This window comes from Dermacentor andersoni, chromosome 2, assembly GCF_023375885.2.
Source record: "Dermacentor andersoni chromosome 2, qqDerAnde1_hic_scaffold, whole genome shotgun sequence".
Lineage (NCBI taxonomy): Eukaryota > Metazoa > Arthropoda > Arachnida > Ixodida > Ixodidae > Dermacentor > Dermacentor andersoni.
Window position 1 is genome coordinate 28599033 of NC_092815.1, and position 21762 is coordinate 28620794.

The 21762-nt window shown below is 42.8% G+C and overlaps 1 protein-coding gene across 4 annotated transcripts in view; it reads left to right on the forward strand.

The window, feature by feature from the left end:
* rump (heterogeneous nuclear ribonucleoprotein rumpelstiltskin) overlaps nucleotides 1-19607 on the forward strand; it is a 32202-nt gene extending 12595 nt beyond the window's left edge. For 2 of the 4 annotated variants that reach the window (XM_050189606.3, XM_050189603.2), the window contains exons 6-12: nucleotides 5702-5855; nucleotides 7416-7514; nucleotides 10905-10964; nucleotides 11864-12297; nucleotides 14036-14087; nucleotides 16568-16651; nucleotides 18484-19607. In XM_050189606.3, coding sequence (XP_050045563.1) covers nucleotides 5702-5855; nucleotides 7416-7514; nucleotides 10905-10964; nucleotides 11864-12297; nucleotides 14036-14087; nucleotides 16568-16651; nucleotides 18484-18539 — 939 coding nt within the window. In that variant the 3' untranslated portion in view covers nucleotides 18540-19607. Of the gene's footprint in view, nucleotides 1-5701; nucleotides 5856-7415; nucleotides 7515-10904; nucleotides 10965-11863; nucleotides 12298-14035; nucleotides 14088-16515; nucleotides 16663-18483 lie in introns of those variants that run through there. The other 2 variants (XM_055077308.1, XM_072286372.1) reach the window with 2 other exon arrangements.
* Nucleotides 19608-21762: the final 2155 nt, after the last annotated feature.

Here is a 21762-nt window from a genome sequence, read left to right on the forward strand (position 1 = left end):
CACTTCGGACTCGCAACCAAGCACATTGCACGTTCACTCTATTATCATATTGTCACGATAGCTCGTAACAATATCAATCGTACCACCCCTTCATAAAGAGAACCTCATCATGAGCTCTGTTCACTAGGCCCCTTGGGCTGGCACACACCTGGCTGCAGAAGTGATCGAGGCATCATACAAAAGTAAAATTCTGGAAAGCATCTAGCAGCTGCATATCTATCACTGGCTCTCTGATCCTAAGTTCCACAGCCACTGTCAGGTGAAGATGACTTGGAAGGCTACTTACACTCAGAGCCTTCACTCAGTAACATGGTCAATTCTACCAAATGAAAAAAAAAATGCCTCACTGATTGTAATGGAGACTGCTATCAATCAGGCAGCCTGCATGTACAACACTGGAACTATATTCATGCCCACACAGAGTTCTGCACTTCGGTTTGAAACCCAGACACCGTGCTCTTTGTAGAGCATGGTGCCTAATAGAGTTTCTTGTGCTAGTTCAGTGGCCAGTGTGCTATTATTTTGAGAGTGTGCAGTCACACATTTAGTATGGCCATTCTTACAAAACATAGAGCTTCAAAATGGTGCCATTTGTATTGCTGTAGATTCACTTCAGCAAAAGCTACATTTGTTTGAAACTTCAAATGCGTTTATTTCAGTTCGATGTTTTTGCACACTGTACTCCACCTTACGGGTGTTTTTTCTGGGTTGTTTTTGGCCAAAAATGACAAGGGTAGTATCATTTTATTCGTATTAAAATGATCTGGGGGGTGATGCTATTTTTATTACTCTTGCACCATCATGAAAATTACATTCAGGTATAGTAATCGCTGCTAATTAGAAAAAAATTTTCATAATAAATGCAAGATTGTTTTCTTGTCCACAAAATGCTTCCAAATGAATAAAAATAGCATCACCCCCTACAGTAGGTCTTTAGCAATGGTGTCATGCATTTAGTTTTTGGTTTAGCAAGACTGAATCATCAAAAAGCCCCGTAACGAGTTTGAAATTAATTTGACTTCAGACCTCAATATTTTTTGAACTGCTACAGCTATCAAAAATCTGATTACAGATCTGAAATCAGCACGAAAAATTACCCCAGACAGTGGAGTTTACTAAAGATTCACCCGAAAATAAGAAAACAATTTTTAAGACCCACTTCCCCCCTTAAGGGGGGACGCGGGGATCAGATCACGAAAATCGCAAGTAAGATCAATTTTTGGCAACGACGCGTTTCGGTATCTGCAATGCCTAATCTACATTGTATCAAAATGGTTTGACTGAAAACGCACTAAAAGTGCCCGAAAAAGTTTAATTTATCAGTGCGTAGGGCGAGAAAACAGCTTTAAATCGCGTAAAATCACTGCGGTTCGCGGAGCCCTAACTCGTCTTTCCCGCCACCGAACGCCGCCATCTTGGTATTGTTCGAAAGCTCGAAGTTTCGCCATTCCGTTTCTGAATTCTTCGGTCGTCGCCATCTTTTAACAAACACACAAACACAAAAGACGCGCGGGTCTGCTAGAGGCGGTCACACGGGCCCTGCGATGAAAGCGGGCCTCCGATTGGTTGCCGTACTGAAAGGCGTCTCGCCATTGGTTGCTGCTGCAGCAGCGGGCAAGCTGGCAACCACAGCGGACCGCAGTTGTCTGCTTCGAAAACCACGCTGGCGTCTTTCTTCGTTTGACACTCACAGAATTCGGATTTATGAAAGCTCCCAGGTCAGTGATGGATCGTCGCTCGTTCGAAAAGAACTTTTAAATGCAGCATGCCTTCGGAAAACGGAAGCGCAAGCCTCCTACGGCGAGAAAAAGACGGCGGCCAGCGGGAGAAGCTGAGAACCCGACTGAACACGCGGATAACGTGCTGCGTTATCTTGCACCGTGCTATTCCAGCAGCGAAGCCGACAGTCGCCCTGTGACATCGACACTGATAACCAAGCCACCGGAAGACGTGCCAATGGAGGCTCTCGCACCTGTGCGTACGGCCGCGCGAGTCAGCAACCGAGATCGCGTTGTTGGAGGCGACGCGGGTCGAAGGTCTCCATCGCCGGCAGAGACGGTGTGCGTTTCCGATGTATCGTGCGACAGGGACACGCAGCCTGCGAGTGAGCCCCAACAGTCGACGAGCTACATACTATATGGTGACTCAAACCTCACCAGACGAATTGTCGCATGATTCAGACGCGCCTCGAGCCGCGTTTTGTGTCAGCGGTGACTGCAGAAGCGCAGGCATGCAGCTTTCGCGACTCCCTTCGCGCAGTGTCCGCGACTGAGCGGAAGCACCAATGCCAAGAACAAATTTAGGCCCCTTGTGACTGCGAGTTCATTATTATGCCTGTTTCTGCGATGAACTCTTTGATCGCTAAAGCTCTGTGCCCAAGATGCCAACAGCGTTCTATGGGTGTACACTGCGATACCAGGCTCGGCCTGACAGTGAAAATGGTGGTCATGCACTACTCCAAACGGCGCAAGAAAAGGATAAAGAACGCCTGAAGAAGGCATCCAAAGCCCACCAAACAATGAGGCAAAGGTGTAAGAAGATGCCTGACAGCAATGGTTCAAAATATTACAGCCCTGGTGCTTTTTAATAAATTTGCAGTGCTGTTAAAACTTTGCAGCCAGTTTTCTCAATTGCATGTTTTTTGTCAATCACCTCGCTCGTGGAAAGCGTAGCACAACAATGGCTGGACCGATTTTGGCCCAGTTTGTTTTGCTGTGATCCACAAGCTGTGCTGTACGTAAAGACAGTCTTGAAATGTTTCTTTATCTTTCCATTATTTAATTATTTCACAATTACTACATTGCTCCATGCAGTGAAGCACAGTCACGTGCATGTTATGTTGAGCAAAAAAATTATTAGCGCACTAAAAAAAAATCGAACACTGTCTTGATGTAGACTAGACATCTGGGCAAACATGCAAAGTATTCCCAGCTCCCTATCATGTTTCGTTACTGTGCCAGGCTTTCCACAAGCAAGGAACTTATAAATTCTTATAAAACAAAAACTAAGATATCCTAATGAAATTTTAGATTTGTTTCTTTATTGCAATGTGCAGTGTGTGTGCCAAATTTCAGCCCTTTCTGTCAAGAAACAAAAAAGTTAATTCTGATTCCCTCCTCCCCCCTTAAAGACAGTCTTGAAATGTTTCTTTATCTTTCCATTATTTAATTATTTCACAATTACTACATGGCTCCATGCAGTGAAGCACAGTCATGTGCATGTTATGTTGAGCAAAAATTTATTAGCGCACTAAAAAAAAAAAAAATCGAACACTGTCTTGGTGTAGATTAGACATCTGGGCAAATATGCAAAGTATTTCCAGCTCCCTATCATGTTTCGTTACTGTGCCAGGCCTTCCACAAGCAAGGAACTTATAAATTCTTATAAAACAAAAACTAATTAAGATATGCTAATGAAATTTTAGAATTGTCTCTTTATTGCAATGTGCAGTGTGTGTGCCAAATTTCAGCCCTTTCTGTCAAGAAACAATAAAGTTAATTCTGATCCCCTCCTCCCCCCTTAAGGGAGGAATGCAGCTTTTGCATGGCAAAAAATGGACAAAATATCAATTTTGAAATCACACTTTCAGTTTTCATAACTCTTTTTCTATCAAATTTTGAAATATCACTGAAAACCATGTAGAAGGGCTCAAAAAAGTTTGTTAGATCAGCCAAGGAGTTAAACAGTTTCGCAGAAATCACAAACGAATGGAGCTTTTGAAGCCACGATATCTCCAGAATGGCGCAACCCAGCACCACCATCTTGGTCTCGTTGGAAAGCGCATTTCTCAGTCTTCAAATTTGTCACTTCAGCAACCTCCTCCATACAGAAACAAGCACACGAAAACCAAATGATTGACGGTCGTGCCGGAGTCTGCGATTGGCTGCGCCCCCACGTGACTCCAGCATGGTTCGCCATTGGTCCGGCGCTCGCGTCGTCTGCTCGGCCCTTTGCACCTCTCGAGTCTGGAAGTCTCCATTGGTCGTAATCTCGGCGTGTCAAAACGGGCACTATGTATTCATATTTGAAAATGTTTGACTCAGTTGACAATGGGCTTGCTCATTTTTCTTTTTCGAAGATAATAAAATGCTATTTCATAGTACAATAAACACTACTAAATATTGAAACTGGTTTTAAAAAAAAATTGAAGTGGTTGCTTGAGTGACAGCTTCGGGTGATGTGGTGTCAGCCTGTCTTGACATAAAATAAAGTTCTGTGTCACTCGGGGAAAACCTGGAAAACTCGGGGAATAGGAAAATGTCAACTTGGTAGACACATTGAGTAGGCTAGCAGATAACCAGGCACTGAGAGCGGATGTTGTGGCGCATGGGTTTGGAAAACCTGAGACAGCACTCGAGAAAAAAAGAATGTGGGCAAGCGGAGGCGACGACGCATCAGATTTTGCGAGCATATGCTCCGCCCAGGAAAGTGTCGCCTAGCAGCAGAGGGGCGTTTCTTCCTTTTTCACCCTTCTGTGCGCGCCTCTTGCTTTCGCACTTCTTTCTGCGCCTGGACTAGCTACATGCGCGGTAAAATGTAATCTCTGTACTTGCAGAGATGCCACATGGTCGCACTTTGCATTTTCCAGACGGTGTCGTTTGTGCGCACTTGCGCTTCGACATAGTTCAGGTGTCCGCCTCGAGCGAGACAGTTGTGTCGGCGGCAAGAAATATTGAAAACGAACAAAAAGCAAGAAACATTGCGCTTTGGTGGAGACATGGGGCTACCTTTTTGTCTGTAGTTGTCTCTGTATCAATCTGTTTTGCACGCGTCACTCTTACTGTGTGGTGCTTTGGTGGTGGAATCTGGAAAATAGCAACGGCACGTGCTGAGAGCCAACAGCAACATTTTCATGGATAGCTCATATGGTGACAATTTATGAACTGATGAGTTGATGCGCAGAATGGGGGCTTTCGTTATAACGATCTTTCAGAATAACGAACAATTTATCGCGGTCTCCTGAAGTTTGTTATATTGAGATTTCACTGTATCTCTGCACTGCATGCAGCAGGCAATTTACTATCTCATGTCAAACGCAGTCAAAAATCTTACTCTCTGCAGTGTTGCCATGTGGCGTCATCGCAAGTAGCTATTAGCTAATTTGGGGATCGTGAGAACATTCTCAGTAATACTTATTGCTCATTTGAGTTAAGAAATAAAATAATAAATGTGCCTGCCATCTCAAAAGAACAGAAAGGCCATTTCTTCTTTGTACTGGAGGTCTGCACACTACAGTTACTGCACGTGGCCTCTGAAAAGCGTAGCATAGCTATCACGGCTACCACCACAGGTTGCTGTCACGAGTCATCTCGCCACCAAGACGTTCAACCTTTTGGGGAGGCCAGTGAGGAATTGCTTTCTTGCACCCCGTTGCCACTGCCTTCATGTAGCTTCCAACACGCTGCTGGAGAAAACACCGTGCTCATTGGTCTTATAACTATGTCTAACTTCGCTTGCGCTTAAAGGATTTGAAAAAAATGTATGGTAGAAGATTTGCAAGGTGACCTAATTTAATAGTGATGTTATTCTATGATTATAAAAAGGTTTCAGGGCCCTTTAAGTGTTGTATATGCAGTGCCCTGTTACAATAATAGTGTAGAAAACCATCTAGTGTATTTGCTGCTTTGTCACTTTTACTGTGCATTTTGCAAGCATCTGCTACAAATGAAACAAGTTGTCATTTTGTCTTCTGTGTTTTTAGCTGGACTACAAAGTGACTGCAAAGAAACTCCAAGAGGTGTTCAGGATTGCAGGCCGCATTTCAAACGTTGACCTCAGGACGGACAAGGAAGGCAACAGCAAGGGCCATGGAATTGTGGAATTTGAGCACCCCATTGAAGCTGTCCAAGCCATCTGTATCTTTTTTGTTTTTCAGTGAATGTCACATTTTGGCATTGCAGGTGACAACCTGTCACTGGTTCTTGGGACCTGTGCCGCTAATGCAATATGCTGATAGCCTTGCCAAAATTCTGTGTTAATCTCCTCAGGATGCAGCTTTTGTTAGTGCTGCATAGTGACTAAAGATGATTCAAATTAGATGGAAGGAAAATGGAACATCAACTAAAAGGCTTGTAGCCAGTTCTACTTGGTCTAGCTTTTCTATCTTGGCACTGCGAGACACCATAGCTTCCCAGAGCAAGTGTGTGCACTTAGCTGCTATTGACCTCAGAGGCACACTGGCATGGTGGGGGGGAACAACAAAACCTATGCAGGGATAATAAAAAATGACGGCGCTTTTATGGGTGGGACATGATCATTGTCTTTTGAGACTAGCAGAGACTCCATAGCTTCATCTGGAAAAGTTCATGCTGTCACTTAGGACCTGCACGACCAGCAACAAATTGTGGGGTGGGCCCAACAGGCAGTCAACCCCTCCTGCCCTAGCGCAAGTCTGAAGAGGAGAATACGACTCGGCCTCTCCTCCCAGAGCACATTTGCACATTGGTAGAACTAAACTTTGAGACACAAACGTTTGGGCACAACACATACACACATACACAGGAATAACAAAAATGATTGCCCTACTATTTTTTCAATTATCTCCTATCTAATAGGTACTGATGTATCACAGCAAGTTTTTTTGGCTATGCAAAAATGATATTCTGGGAAAATGATAAAAACACAAGTCACTTACCCTATAGTTTCAAAAGTAATATAGTATGGCTGAGATATCGGCATGCGTGTTCAGAAACTTTGCAGATAAACGGAATAATAGATGCAGATTCGGAAAATGCAATTTTCGAAGCATTTTTTTTTTTAAATATATAAATGCCTAAAGACCCTTATCCCCCTTGAGTGCATCTAAATGTGTAGCTTCGATAGCAGTGCTCAGTGCAGACCAGTACCCTACCCGATGCAGAATCTTGGATCTAATTCTGGAACAACTTTTTCATAATCTGAAATGTTTTAAGCATCCTGTGTTGTGTTCAATGAAAACCACCATACTTTCCCTGCCAACAAAAACGAATACTGTTAAGTGCTGATGCTTTGCCACACTTGTCACTTTCGAATGCACAGCTGGTTGGTTGGGTGTTGGGAGCAATGCTGTCTTGTGTTGGCTTATGACATCTGAATGTTCTTTTGCTAGTGTTGTCTGAAACTGGCTTGCTCGTTGGCACTGCCACTGATTCCAAGTGACAGTTTCCTGTTTAGTAGCGTGCCGCCTAGGTGACGCTCACTGGGGCAAAATATACTCCCAATATTTGAGCATGTGACGGGTTTTGTTTTCTGTCCATAAGTGTCTCTGTGACAAGGTGCCATAACTCAAACCCAAAAAGCACTAGTTCGCATACTACGGGTGCCAGACAATGTCATTTGTCGCATATTTCAGAGTGGAGGAAAGTCATCAGTCCTTGAATTCTAATTTGATCTTAATTGTTTGCAAGAGGTATTGTTCCCTGACTGTAGACTTACAGCAATGTTGAATGGCCAGAAGTTGTTCAACCGAGCAATGAGCGTCCGCATGGACAAGTACAACGAAGATCTCGACGGTGGGCTCCCATCAAAGCTTCCCAGTAAGTTTTTGCATCTTGCAACTGATTTGTGCTTTGTAAGTGCACCTCGCAAAAGCTGAAGTGTGGGGCATATTATCTCTAGCTTTCTCAGTGCACGTGGATTAGATAAGGGACACTATAGAAACATTACATCAGTTCAGACCGATAATAGTTTTTGGAACTCTAATCGTATTTTTTTTGGTGAGGGGTTGTTTACTGGAAGGGAAAATCAAGGTCAAGCTTCCATTTTTTGTATTTGCGGCAAAACCCCAGCACTTGTTCGTCACTATGACCTCGTGCTTTTCAAACTACTTCAGCGGTTGTGGCAGAGCAAGAGTTCTTCAAACATGCTAAGTTCAGTCTTCCTGTATTTTTTTTTTTTTTTAAACCATGGGGTATTACGGGCCAAAACCACTTTCTGATTATAAGACACGCCGTAGTGGAGGTATCCGGAAATTTTGACCACCTGGTGTTCTTCAATGTGCACCTAAATGTAAGCACATGGGTGTTTTCGCATTTCGCCCCCATCAAAATGCGGCCGCCGTGGCCGGGATTCGATCTCACGACCTCGTGCTCAGCAGCCCAACACCATAGCCACTGAGCAACCACGGCGGATTTCAGTCTTTCTTTGTAATACGATGTAGTCCATATATACCAGTACAAAATTGCCTAGTCCCAAGCATACATTGTCAAAAATCCCTGCTCTCATAAGGAGCTGGTGCAGAACTTCAAGGCGGTGTTGCCACCTGTCTTGTTTTTGCATCTTTTCTGGCTTATCAAGCCTTATCTCACTCAAAGAGTGACTTCCTTGTTATTTCTGAAAGGCAGTTTACGAACACAACTCCACTGTCTTTTTTTTGTGTGTGTTTCTTACACCTCCATAAATTTTCTTGTTGCCTAGATTAGAACTGAGGATACAGCTCCAAGAATGAGCCAAGCTTAGGGTGCACTTGTGGGTATCAGTTGCTTTAATGTAACTGATACTGGAGTGGTGAATGGGGTCATGTATTGCTAAATGAAACAAATATTTCTTTACTGTGTAGTACTGGCACGTAATTGGTTGTTTATTATTACAGTGAATGAAGGAGAGGAAAATAAGGAAATTGCTGCTGACCACACTTAACTGTCCAACTAATTATGCTGACACCTGGACAGTGGTCAGCAGGATGAGTAGGGTTAATGGGTAGAGGAATTTGTGAGCATCTGGAAACTACTTTCTGAAGGTAAACGCAGCTAAACAGAAGTGAGCAGGCCTTCAGAGCTTTTTAGGACATGCATTCATTTGTTCGGACTTCTCAATTTTTTGGCCGTTTTCGTGGCCTCTAGGGAGTCCGAAAAATTTGACGTTGATTGCGCTACTGACCAAGAGGTTGTTTCAAATGGTCCGTGGGGTGCACGAGCAGCGGAAGGAGGATGAGAACAGAAAGGACCGTCGCATTGGGGCATGAATGGGGAAAGAAGTGTGCTGCTGCTTCTTTGAAGGAGCTTGAGCTTAAAAAACAAGGTGTTGGCTGTCGCCGTGGTGCAGGTATCCCTCATGTGAACCGAAATAAATTCTTTAAAGCAGTGACACGCAACACTGAGGTGTTGTGTGCGGGTGAAGAGTATGTCTGGACAATTGAGGTTGACTCCAGCTGCTGAGAGAGAATGTGTTTCTGTATGCGACTCTTTTTATTCGTATTTGAATATGTTACTCAATTTGCAAATGGGGTTTATCTTCATTTTCTTTTTTCAAATATATTTTGTTCGATTGCTGTGCATTTTACTAACCCCTCCCTTGTTTTCTTTTTGAATAAAACAAACACAAATCCTTACAATTCCAAATGAATTAAGTAATTTTTTAAATTTTTCTTATTTTGTAACATGCTTACTTAGAGAGTGACAGCACCGGGTGACATGGTGTTAGCCTGTCTTGACATGAAACAGAGTTCTGTGTCCCTGACAGAATTTTGCAAAGGCACTCGGGAAAACCTGGAAAACTCAGGGAATTTGGAAATGTCAACTTGGTAGACACCCTGGAACTCCATGTGTCGCAGTGCTTATATTGACTCTAGTGAGTGGCAAAGCGAAGTCAGTGACGTGCTGTATCTTGGTTTGAGCTAGTTGGAGATGCCGCATTACCTATAAATAAGCCACTGTGGCATTCATTCATGCTACCTTCTTCACTTCTATTGGAAGACATGTCCAGTCACTTCACCAGCACTTAGTACAAAATAGTATGGAAAATGCCTTTAAACTGCTTTTCTGCCGTTTAATGCTGGAGAATGCAAGGTTTTGTGGCTGTTCGCATCTTAATCATTAATTCTCTAAATTAGTTTGCATGCTCCCGGCCGCTCTAATAATAAGTAGACTTCTGTTAATTCCATCCCAACTGAAGGTCTCAGCCTGCACCCATACATCTGTATATGCCCGAAATGTCGCTATTTCGATCTCAAAATTCTCCTTCATTGGATAATTAGAACTTGACTAGTTAGCTTCGTTGCAACACAGCAGTGTTGGAGAAGGGCCGTTGTCATGGGCCATATGTATGTGTTAGTTGTACAGGCACACATGCCCCCTATCTGGTCACAGTATAAATGCCTAGACACCTAATGGGCGTACCGGCAGCCATTCAGAGTTGTTGAAATTATGGGTTTTACTTGCCAAAATCATAATCTGATTGAGGGACGCCGTAGTGGGGTACTCCGGAAGTTTCTGCTCCTTTTTTGCTCCAAGAATTCCTGCTCCAAAAATTGCTATAAATCACTTTGGGCATTCCCACCCCTGCTATTGCTGTAAACTTATCAAACGTATTACAGGGTTCACGCTGTAATGCCCAATGTATCATATGTGCTATGCTAAGTTAGAAGCTTGAAATGCTGATTGAAGCTCAAAATATTTAATGCAAAGTCCATAGTTGTGTTTTTGATATGCTGGAGTGAAGTTTCCACTGTAGATAGTTTAACAACAATTACTAAATAATTAATACTGTAAATAATAACTAAAAAATTCTAGAAAAGAATTTCTAGAATGGTCAGAAATTAATATCAACAATTCGTCAAAATTTTTCTTGATGTGGAACTGTTTGGACATTACAGGGTTGAACATAATATAATTGCACACCTGGTATTTTGACTAATAATACTTCATAGTTTTCGTTTAGTTTTTCGTTTCAGGGCTTGTTCGCACATTACCAGTCTTGCATTCATAGAGGCCACTTGTGCATTTGTTATCACATTCGAAAATGCGAGCCTCATTCTTTAGTAGTGGGGACAATTATAGTATCCTTCACTTTCTTTCTTTTTTTTTTTTTTTTCCAGCTTCAAACCTCGGAAGAAAAAAAAAAAAAGGTCTTATAGAGTAGCATGAATACAAGAGCACAGTTTACGTGGGTTGAATTTGGTCACAAAACGTTGTCATGTCATTTTACAGCTGGCCTTCAAGGCATCGGCAAGGGACTTGGAGCTGGTGGCAACCCTCTTCAAATGAGTGGTGAGAGCATGCTTCTTCTTTTATTTTCAGGCAGGCTGCTGCAGGGATTCGCTTTGCCTTAGTTGGTCATAAATGAGTACTGTAGTCCAACCTTGCAATAATAAAAGCCAGAGAGAACTAAAATCCCCTGTTTTTGGTTTCTGCAAACTTGTCAGGTATGCACTTGTTAGCACACCAAGTATTCAATTAAAAAATATTCATCCCAAATCACTATCCACTTTGAACTTAAAATCTCTTATTCGCACATGCCTAATAATCAATTTAGCAATGGTGAATTGTTGCAGCTGGCTTTACAACTGTTTCACATATTTGATTTCCACTCAGCAACACAGCCATTCCTGTCGCCTTGTCACGGAGTCTCAGTGATCTGTGCAATCTGCGATTTTTGGTGCGACACCAATATCCGTTGAATTGGGGGCTGTCCTTCCTGTGTCTATTATGCAGTGTCCACAGTTTCCGGCTTAGCAGTTTTAAAGGTACAACTCTCTTTAAAGACCATGAGGCAGGCTACTTGCTCTACTTTTAATAAATAACAAAGTGCAATATATGACTGGCTTCCATGTTTCATTGTAACAGTACAGGTGTGAATACTTTGAGAGCAGAAAGGGGAAACTGACAGAAATTGTGCCCTTGATAACATGTTAGTTTTCAAAGATTGCTGTGCAATGCAAGCTGCTGCAGTGATTTCCTTCACTTCAGCCTCTGCATGTTAAACTGCCTTTTAGTTAAGATATATGGGTCACACGGTGGTGACATAATCAAATCGTAGTAATCATGTCCAGCTAGTTAGTTGCTGAGCCACCGTAATGATGTTCTGCCATGTTTTATCATACGTAGCTCCTTTGGGCCCATATTTTGCGAGGTTGTTAACTTGGGTATTCTTGTGCACACTTTCGCAGCTGCCCAGTTGGCCCAGATGAACATGACGGGCCCAGTGGGCGGTGGCATGCCCATGGGCGGTGGTGTGAACCCTGTAGCAGCTGCGGCTGGCATGGGCCTGGGTGGCCTTGGCGGTATGGGCCTGGGCGCTGCTGGTGGCCTCGGAGCTGCAGGAACTGGAGGCCTTGGTGCCGCAGGTGCTGGCCTGGGTGGCATGGGATCGGCTGGAGGCTTGGGTGGGCTCTCCGACCGCTCAATGCTGGGCTCGGGCAACCTCATGGGCGGTGGCATGGCTTCGCCCACAGGGCTGATGGGTGGCCTGTCGGGAGGCTTGGGTGGTGGATCCTCGGCCTTGGGTGCTGGCAACGGTGGGGGTCTTGACTACGATCGGCACCTTGGCGGTGGCGACGGGTACCGTAGTCCTCGCTCTTCAGATGCCATCATGGTGCAGAATGTAAGTATTGCACAGGGATTCTATGCTATGCTAGTTGGTTTACGCTGACCATATCAAACATTGCAAGCGACAGAACAAATGATTTGAACAGGAACCAGCTATCAACTAATTTTTATCCATAGTTCCATCAACCATTAACCCCGAGTCCCCCTCTACGGTGTGCCTCATAATCAGATTGTGGTTCTGGCATGTAAAACCCCATATACTGGCTGGTGCAAGCAGTGTAACAGCTCATTTTGACCCACTTCATTCTAGACCATAATATGTACTCTTCGAAACATGCACATCGGAAAAGAGTGGTTTAACTTCTGGTGGCAGTGACAGCTGGGAGCTTGTGTGTTATCTGAAGTCATGGATGTTTTATTATTCATACTTCAAATCCTCATCACTGACCCTTACCCTGCTTAGGCCACTGAGCCATCTGTACATGTAAAGTTCATTCTCTATCTCTTTCCAACAAAAGCTTAACAGTTTTATCCTTAAGAGGGAAAGAGGTGTTTAGAAACTTATTTTTTGAAATAAATTTATTAAATATTGTCCGTTTTTCATGCTGATTTCAAAAATATTACTTCTTAAATTAAGGGGGGACATGGCTCCTTGCGGCGAAAAAATCAAATTTTTTGAAAATGAAATTATCAATATCTACAGCTAATATTCCTTTAATTCACTAAGTTTCGAATCTCGCGGAAAAGTATTTCGTCGGCTCTTTCTATACGCATGATCGCAGCCATCTTGGTTTCGTTGGAAAGAGGAGCCTTCCTTCTTTAAGGGGGGACGCGGGTTTTATATCTATAACACTTATACCTATAACACTTCATACGCTGTTTATAGGTATAAATAAGTTTTATTTTTCACAGTCTACTTTATACAATGTCTGTTTTTTAGCAGAAGTGGCAAATTTGGTTTCGGAGCTACAAAGGCATGTACAGCAGTCCAGATATAGCGATGATCGGTTATAACGATTTGATTTTTCGTTCTTCTTGATATCGTTATAAGTGCACTGCATTGTAATCCTTTTAAACTGAACGTACTCGCAGTCCGTGCTATGTTGTCATCTGGCAACGGCCAAACGGTCATGAATGAAAGTATGATTCCTGCCAATGTCTTTTGGTGCAGTTTCTTTTTTTTTTTAAACATTCTTTCAATATATTGGTTCTGAAATGTTTTTTTGTTGTTTTCTCACAACCACAATTTTGATGACAATGGCATATTGGAGGAGCTTTATCTCTGCTTCTACTTGTGCTATCACTGTAATTCTTTCTTTTTTTTCCAGAAAGGCAAAGTTATGTTGAGTGTGAATATACAAAATAACTTTGTTACATTTCTGAGACAATTTTTTTTTTTTTTTTCATTTTTAGCCGTTAGGTGGATTTCTCTCACTGTAGTTTGCAATGTTCTCATTTGATATAGAATTGGATTAGAACACCATTCTTGCTAATTTGCACTCTTTGCTGGTTCCACCTAATTTTCGTATGTCAATTTTTATTATGCCTTGTATAGTTTGGTAAATAGCTCATCTCCAAGCAAATTGTACAATAAAGTTGAATTCCTTTATATCTGCTAATTTATTTATTCTGCGGGAAAACTGGATGTATGTTTGAACCTTGCACATTGAAATATCTAAACTCTGCAAGTTTCATCAAAATTGGAGAGTTAAAGAAAAAAAGTTTTCAAGCGCATGTTTTGGCAGCACTGTGTACCTCTGCAAGGAGTTTGATTGCTGCTTTTTTCTTTGCAGCTTCCCATGGGCTACAGCTGGCAGAACCTGCGTGATCGTTTCCGGGATGTTGGTGAGTTACTCCCACCTTCGCTGTATAGAACCAGAGACAGTTCTTTGAAGCAAAGCCTGCTTGCATATTCCATGATGTTCCCATTCGCTAATGCAATGTGTTGATGAATACTGTCGAACATCATACTATATGCATCAGTACATGCAGTGAAAAAAAAACTTCCAGTTCCAGGAACTGGGTAAGATATCCAGATCATGCAGGTGTAGAATTAAAGAAGGGGAAATAATGTTTTGTCACCCTTACGTACGTCTGCTTAGTTAAAAAATTTTTTTACTTTGCTCGTTACCGTATATAAGTGAAACCTCGTTAAACCGTAGTTGGTCGGAGCTCGGAAAAAGTACTTACTAAACGGTAGTACTGTTGAACCGAAATAGCATGAGATTGCCCACTTACCTGTCAAAAACGGAACTCAGAGAGAGTGCAATGAAAGGGGAAAAAAACATGCAGTATTTATTCACTTCGCACGACAAAAGTGTTATTTTGGTTTGATGCCTCAGCGGCCTAGCACGTGGTGTGGCCATCAGTTTCTTTTACTACCTTCCCCACAAACGTTTCATAAAAGGATGAATGCACAAAGTGGGTCAGCCCATGCTCCTTCCTGCGGAACACAGGTGGCTCTCCACCTGTGTTTCGCTTTCACACTTTCACACTGGTGAAGTCACATACAGGACTCCGTCATATCATAAGAAGCCAATAAACACCGATACAAAGGACAACATAAGGGAAATTCCATGTGCTTAATTACTTTACATTACTTGTGCTTAAGTAGAAGTAATTACCCTATGTTGTTCTTGGTGTCAGTGTTTGTTGGCTTCTTATGACATGACTAATAAAATCAAGCCCCTCGGTCAACCCCCCTTTCTTCTCGTACAGGACTCCGTGGCACATCAGAGAGGCCATGTTCATAAAAGATCATTGTCACAGTATACTGTGGAAGTGGTTTAAAGGCCCTTCAAGTGATGAAAGCAGTGGTTTTTCTTACCTCCACAATACACTTTGTGCTTACAGACCACCGTCAAGACACTATAGGCAATGACGTGTCTAGTCATTTTGTGAGCTACTGTTCAGATGATTTCTGTCATGATTTGCTTAAAGTTGGGCCCATATGTGGAACTACTTTATTTTGTGCACAATGAAAGAAGTGTGACTAGGTGCCATTGGTTGGACATTTGAAAATGGCCCACAACAATATGCTGAAGAACTCATGGCATAGTGGGTGCTATTAATCCTTGAGGGTAGCTGTGCCTGACTGAAAAAACATAGGCGAAATGAGTTTTAGTGCTTGTCTGGAAATCTCGTGATAATTCAATGGGAGGGGTGTCCTTTCCACATGAAACTGGTACCTTTCTAAAGTATCTTTCTATAAAACCTCCTTGCCTGGTTGAAGGTCTCAGTATCTTGTATAAATAACATGCCCGAAGCTTAAAATTTACAGTGTAAACCAAACTCATTGTGAGGATGCTCAAGAAGTGAGGCACTAGAACAATTGTGGATGTAATCAAAGTTCAAAGTCAAAATACCCATTTTAGGGATATGGTTGTTACAGCCAAAATACTCATTAACAAAATTTTGCTCAGTTATTCTGTTGCCATGTGCCTGGCTGGTAAATGTTCCAGCTGTGCATTTGCCTTTTCCAAAGCTTGTGTCCTTCAAAAGGTTTCTGAATAGCCATATGTGATACTGAAAGAACCTGTGTGGAACACTTAAAGCCGTCTTGCAAGTTCTTTGCTATACATTTCTGGCTGCAGGACGCAATCCTGGTTGAGTGCTGGTGACCTCGTCTCTTTTCTGGTGTTGTGTGTACACCTTGGAAGGGGTACAGGCACGAAAATTTGGATTGTATTTAACTTTCTTGCCACATTGCGATGCAGAGCTCACAAATCTGTGAGACTCATGAAATTTGCTCCTGTGTCTCGATTAGCTATTTCATAATTGCTCTGTCGTGGTGAGTGATTGTAAACTTCCCTACCACGGTGGCAGCTATGTTGTTCTGCTGCTGGGCATGAAGCTGAGTTCAATTCCTCAACCGCAGAGGTTGTGGTTCGATAGGGGCGGAATTCGAGTCTAGATGTCCACATACATCTTGTTGAAGAAAAAAAAACTAGGTGTGGAGCTGCCCACTGCAGTGCATCTCATAACATGCTGTGCAGTTCCGAGACCTTAAACGAAATAGCAAAAAAAAGAATGAAAAAGGAATAAAAGTAAATATTCTAAGCAGTATTTATGAATTTGATTTGCGATCCACAATGTCAAGATTCCTGGAATTTCCAAGCAAGAAAAGCAAGTTTTTGATGCCAGTACCCCTTAAAGGTTGGCGGGGAAGTTGACAGCCTGAAGCTGTGCTTCGCATACCCACAAGGCGGACCTGCATGACAGCAGCCTTAGAAACTGCGTTCTGAGGCCACGCCTTGGTCTTTTTTTCTTCAAGCTCCTCGCAGCAAGCAGCCCAGTTCGAGGTCCTCCTTTGGTTTTTGATGCAGGGAGCGTGCGGTACACCGACATGAAGGGACGTGGTACCGCAATTGTGCGCTTCAACTCCGAGCGGGATGCCCAGCGAGCTGTTGGTATCCTTTGACGGCTGACCTTGTGCATGAGTACACACTTACCTTGCGTACGGCAAGTGGCATTGCCATTTTACTCTAATTTCTGCTACATCTGCAGAATGATGGCACTTTAAAAGGACAATAAATCACTTAGGCTTGTAATTTCTGAAAAAAGATCGATTACTAGTTAAGAAAAGTGACGGCCAAACTTTCTTTGATTGAATTTCCTATAGAAACTTCGGCACCGGTATGCCAGTGTGTTGTCTCGTATTTGGGTTGTTTTAATATGAAGCTTTGCAGTTTGAATGGTTTGTTCCTTTAGATTGTAATGCGTCCATTAGTTACCAATAAACGAGACATGAGCAGGCACTATGAAAATCCACATCATAGTAGGTGGGTGTGGGGACTTTAGCTTCAGTGCTTCTGCCCACTTGCTCTTTTGCTGTTGAAGCTGAAATATACTAACTCAGCTTTAAGTTCTTCTTTAGGGTCCCTTTGAGCAGCTTATAAACATGTTGGCTAGAAAGCCATGAGTACCTCAATACAGCTAACATTTTGGCTATAAAGCTATGAGTACCTCATTGCAGCTGTGTTCTGCCTGCAAGTTGCGGTGTGTAAAACTGCTTGTTTGGTATATTGACTTCGCTGTGCTTGCTTATTTCTTTTTCTTCTAGTAGATTTAAATGCTACTTTTGTGGAATGTATGCAAGAAATAGCAACACTCATTGAAGTAGTTCATAGTGAACCTGAATGGTCTTTATTTAGTTACTTAGTCAGTTAGAATTGTGCTTTTGTAATGCTCTTGCACGGAAGAAGGGAGCTAGAACTTGCTGTGAGATCAAGTTTTTGGCACTGATACCCCTGTCAAGCGGGCAAATCAAGTGCACTTACTGGGAGTGCACTTCGGGACCTAGAGTGACACTTTAGGCTACGCAGTGCTAAACGGGAAAACAGAGTGCACTCGCACTAAAGAAATGGCGACAGACTAAAACCATGTTCTTTTGAAGATGTAGATTAAAATTAAAAAAAAAAACTTCTAAAAAGCGATTGCTTTAGTTGTATTATAAATTAAAAAAATAATCGTAATCTACATTTACTCAAGAAAAAAAAAACTGAAGTATTTATATCATAAGAGTCTTGCAAGTCAAGGCCGGCCTAGACGAATGCTAAGCCAATCCAGAACAAGCTGGATGGCGTGCGACGAGGCGGCACTTGATACTGCTGGAACAATATCGGCGAGTTATACTCTGATTATTTTGTTAAAAGCTGTTGAACAGCTAGAATTAACTTCTGTGTCCTTTTTCTGTACATTACATTTTGTACTGTTGAAACCGCTGGCGGCGAGGATACGTACTCGACCACCAAAGTGCATTCCGTGAACGCACTTCGACCGCAGCGCACTCTTTTGCGAGTACACTCAGCTTGCGACGTTTAGATTTGGTAAAGTGCACTTAAAACCGAGTGCACTCTTCGTAGGTGCACTTAACTTGCCCACTTGACAGGGGTATGAGCGTTTTTGTTTGCAGAGTTGAAGGTAATTCGTAACTACACATTGGAAAATCCTTCTTTCATCACCCCCTCCAACGCCTTTTTTTTTTGTGTGTGTGTGTGTTTGGGAGTATCCGTACACATGTGGAAAGTAGCTAAAGTTATAACTAAGTGCAGATTGGAAGCAGCAGTGTTTTCAATATCTTGTGATGTAGTCCGTGTTTTCTATTCCAGAACTAGCTTGTTGTGAAGTAATAGTTTAGCGTTCAGGTGCCCTTGTAAAAGAATGCTGCACCTTTAAGCTTCAATGTCATAGTGTGATTGTCATTGCGATCTTATTAATCCTTGACCCCCTTTCCCTTCAGACATGATGCACGGCATCCGCATCGAGAATCGCCAGATTGATGTGCGCCTCTACTGAGCATCGTGGGTCGTCGTGTCCTCTGTCATCGTCAATTGTTCTGGTCTCCCCTCTTTTCTTCTTTCCATTGGCTCCTGTCTTTTTCTTCCATGTTCTCTCACTGTCAGCCTTTGATGTCTTCATCCTGTGTACTACCGTCAGACAAGACAAAAAAAAAAAAAAAAAATCCTCCCACTACTCATGTATAGTTCCATCTCCTCCATTCCACAGCTGTCCATCGAAGCATGATGGCTGGCTCCAATTATTGTGAAGCGGCTGGCCACACGTGCACTGTGTGGAGGGGAAATGGTCCTGTCCTTCCTTTTCTTTTAAGCCTGCTTCTCTTGCTTGTACAGTCCAAGCACATCATCACTTTCAGTCCAGGACCTGCAAGGACAAGGATGGTCATTGGTTTTAAATTTGGTCATGTTTTTTCTTGGTATCCTCACTTCACAATATAGCAGATTTTGCCTGCGTGTGCTTGTTTACTGTTTTCTTTTTGCCAGTGGTCCCAAACTTTGTTTTCGTTATGAGTGGTGTTGCTGAAGAAAGCTAAGAATCAGCAAGTGGTGCGTTAGGGGGCTCATAAACTTGACAAGCCTTTGTGACGTTGCAGCACCACGTCCTGCTTTCGAATCATCCTCGATGTAGTCTTTTCTATTCTTTTATTTTTCTTTATATCTTATCCATTGTGCAGATGAAGTGTGCAGGGCATTGTTTATCTTTTTTTTTTTTATTACTACTCAGTTTTGAAGTATTTTGAATATAAATTGCCATAAGTCACAAGCATCAACAAGTTTTTATCCTTTCTCGTCGTTCTTTTTCTTCCTTTTGTTTAGCATCAGAGCAGTGGCGTTGATGGATGCATCCTCATATGTACATTTGCACATGCACCAGTCTGCAACTTTCGTCGGAAAAGCCTTCAGTTCATGCTACAGTTTAGTAGTCGCATATTGCAAGTCACCTAGCCATTTCTCTTGATTGTGTGGGCTGCGGCGTGGGCTCTACAAGCTATAACGAGGCAGGTGGTCACACTTGCCGCGAAACCACCCTTGTTGCTTCTAGAATAAAGCTTCCTTTGTCTCCGTGTGCTACTACTCTTGTTTGAGATGTGTCCTTGCTTCTTAATGCGGCGCCCGTGTCCACTGTTCACAACACGTCGGACTAACCCTGCTGGTCATTTCGTGCATTCTCGGAAGTCTGGCAGCGGTTGAACCGGCATGCCGGCCGAAGTGGTCGCTCCTGCCTGCAACTTCTCGTGTCTTAGTGGCATGCTGGTGGTGTACATATACTAGAATTGGCCATTGCTCAAAGATGGGTGTTCAAGAGTGCTCGGCTCTGTTTCAGCTTAAGTTTATGAAATTGGCCTTTGCTCATTCTTTCCTATCTGCATTTCACAATGCAAGTAATGATATCTGGAAGTCTGTCTCATTGAAGTAGGTAACTATTGCAAGGCTACACCTCCGAAAAAATTTTATTCCTTTGAACTTTGTTATCATATGGTCTTTAGCAGCGAACCAACAGGACATTCCTTTCCTTCGCATAACGTTTTGCTGCAGCTTGTTCTAAGTATTCAGGCAGATGTGGAATGGCATGCAACTTTTGTGTAAAAAGTGCTGCCTAGCCAAATTATGAACACCAAGCTAGTGCATCTCGCAATTATTCTTGGTATGTTGGCGCAAGGGAAAACTATATTCACTTTTCATGCAAGACTTCATGTGGAACTTTTAAAAAAAATATATCCTTGGATGACTGGTCTGCGTCGCGTTACTGCCCGAATGCTTTCAGCTGCGATTGTTCTTTAGTGTGCGTGTGTGTGTGTGTGGCCAGCATGGAGTTCCCTTGAAAGCAGTAAGTGAAAATGCACATAAAGTTCGCTCCTATTAGCTTCATGCACACTGGCTTCTCGTGCTCTTTATTGGCACTTCTGGAAGTTTGTGGCATGTTTCCAGCTCTACTCTCAACAAAATAGGTTCTTTCCGCTACTTTCATGTTGCAATTCCAGCTACAATTGCATACTGTTGGTGCACCTTTCAATACAAAGGCCGAGTGGAAATGTGTTTTTGATATGGCAAACTTTTCTTTCACGCCTATGTTGCCGTGTAACTGTCCCATATAGTGGAAGGTTCAGATAAGTCATTTGGCATAGGTACTCGCTGTCACTAGCAAAGGTTCGCCGACAGCCACGCAACTTAAGTATATTGGGGACGTGGTGTGGTCGCATTGCTGAAAGTTGAAGGCAAATGAAACCATGCATAAAGAACTGCCTTTTTTCGTGGTTGCTGCAATAAATAATTTGGTAGTGACAGCATGTGCATTTTCACAGATCTGCTTAGGTCTACTGTTCTGAAAAATGGCAGTATTCACAATGTTGCGTAGCAAGCATGCTTGGGTGTTCTTTTCTGCTGGCTTGCATTTGTGGAAGTTAAAGCTGACCAAACTTCTGCATTTAAGCTGTTAGGTGCTCTTCACTCGAAGGCTGGCGGATCCAAGGCACAATGCAGCGCAAGCAGAATTCACACTTTTCAATAGCTGGCTGCCATTTTCCAAGTTTCACTCTTTGCATTGGTCTGTGGTTGCTATGCCTTGTAATAAATAGCCGGTTGCCAAGTGTAATTGCTGTGCAAGTGAGGCTGCTAGGATTTAACTAGCTTTGTGCTCACTGCGAGTGCAATGCTAAATGTACTTGAGCAGCAATAGATAATGCAAGTGAGCCAGTGAAATGTGGCTTGTGAGACGGATTCCAATCCTGGCAGGGTATTTGTATGGTCTGCTTTGTTCGTATGACCTGCATTTGCCGACCAGTATGGTAACTGAGCGACATTATGCAAGCTAAAGCCATCAAAAGAGGACCACGATGTTGCTTCGAAAAAGTGTAGATGTTTCATAAATGCCACAAGCGCACTGGTTTCACCATGCCTCCTTCCTCTCTGCCTCCAAACTTTTACCTGCTTCACTTGTAGTTATAACCCCTGATGTCATTGCCGATTACTTTGTTGCGCCCTGCGATGGCTACACAGGCTAGACAGTGCACTCATATATTCATGATGGGCCTCTCAATTCTTTTACATCAGGAGCATGAATGACACAGGCAAGTTCATATTGAAATACATCTTCACAGTTGTCTTGAGCTGGTGGTGGTTATTGGTTTGAAGCAAACGAATGATAAGGAATCGTTCACACTTGCACGAGAAATGGCTGTTTATTCCGTGCGACCTACGTATATGTATGTGCAACGTGTTGG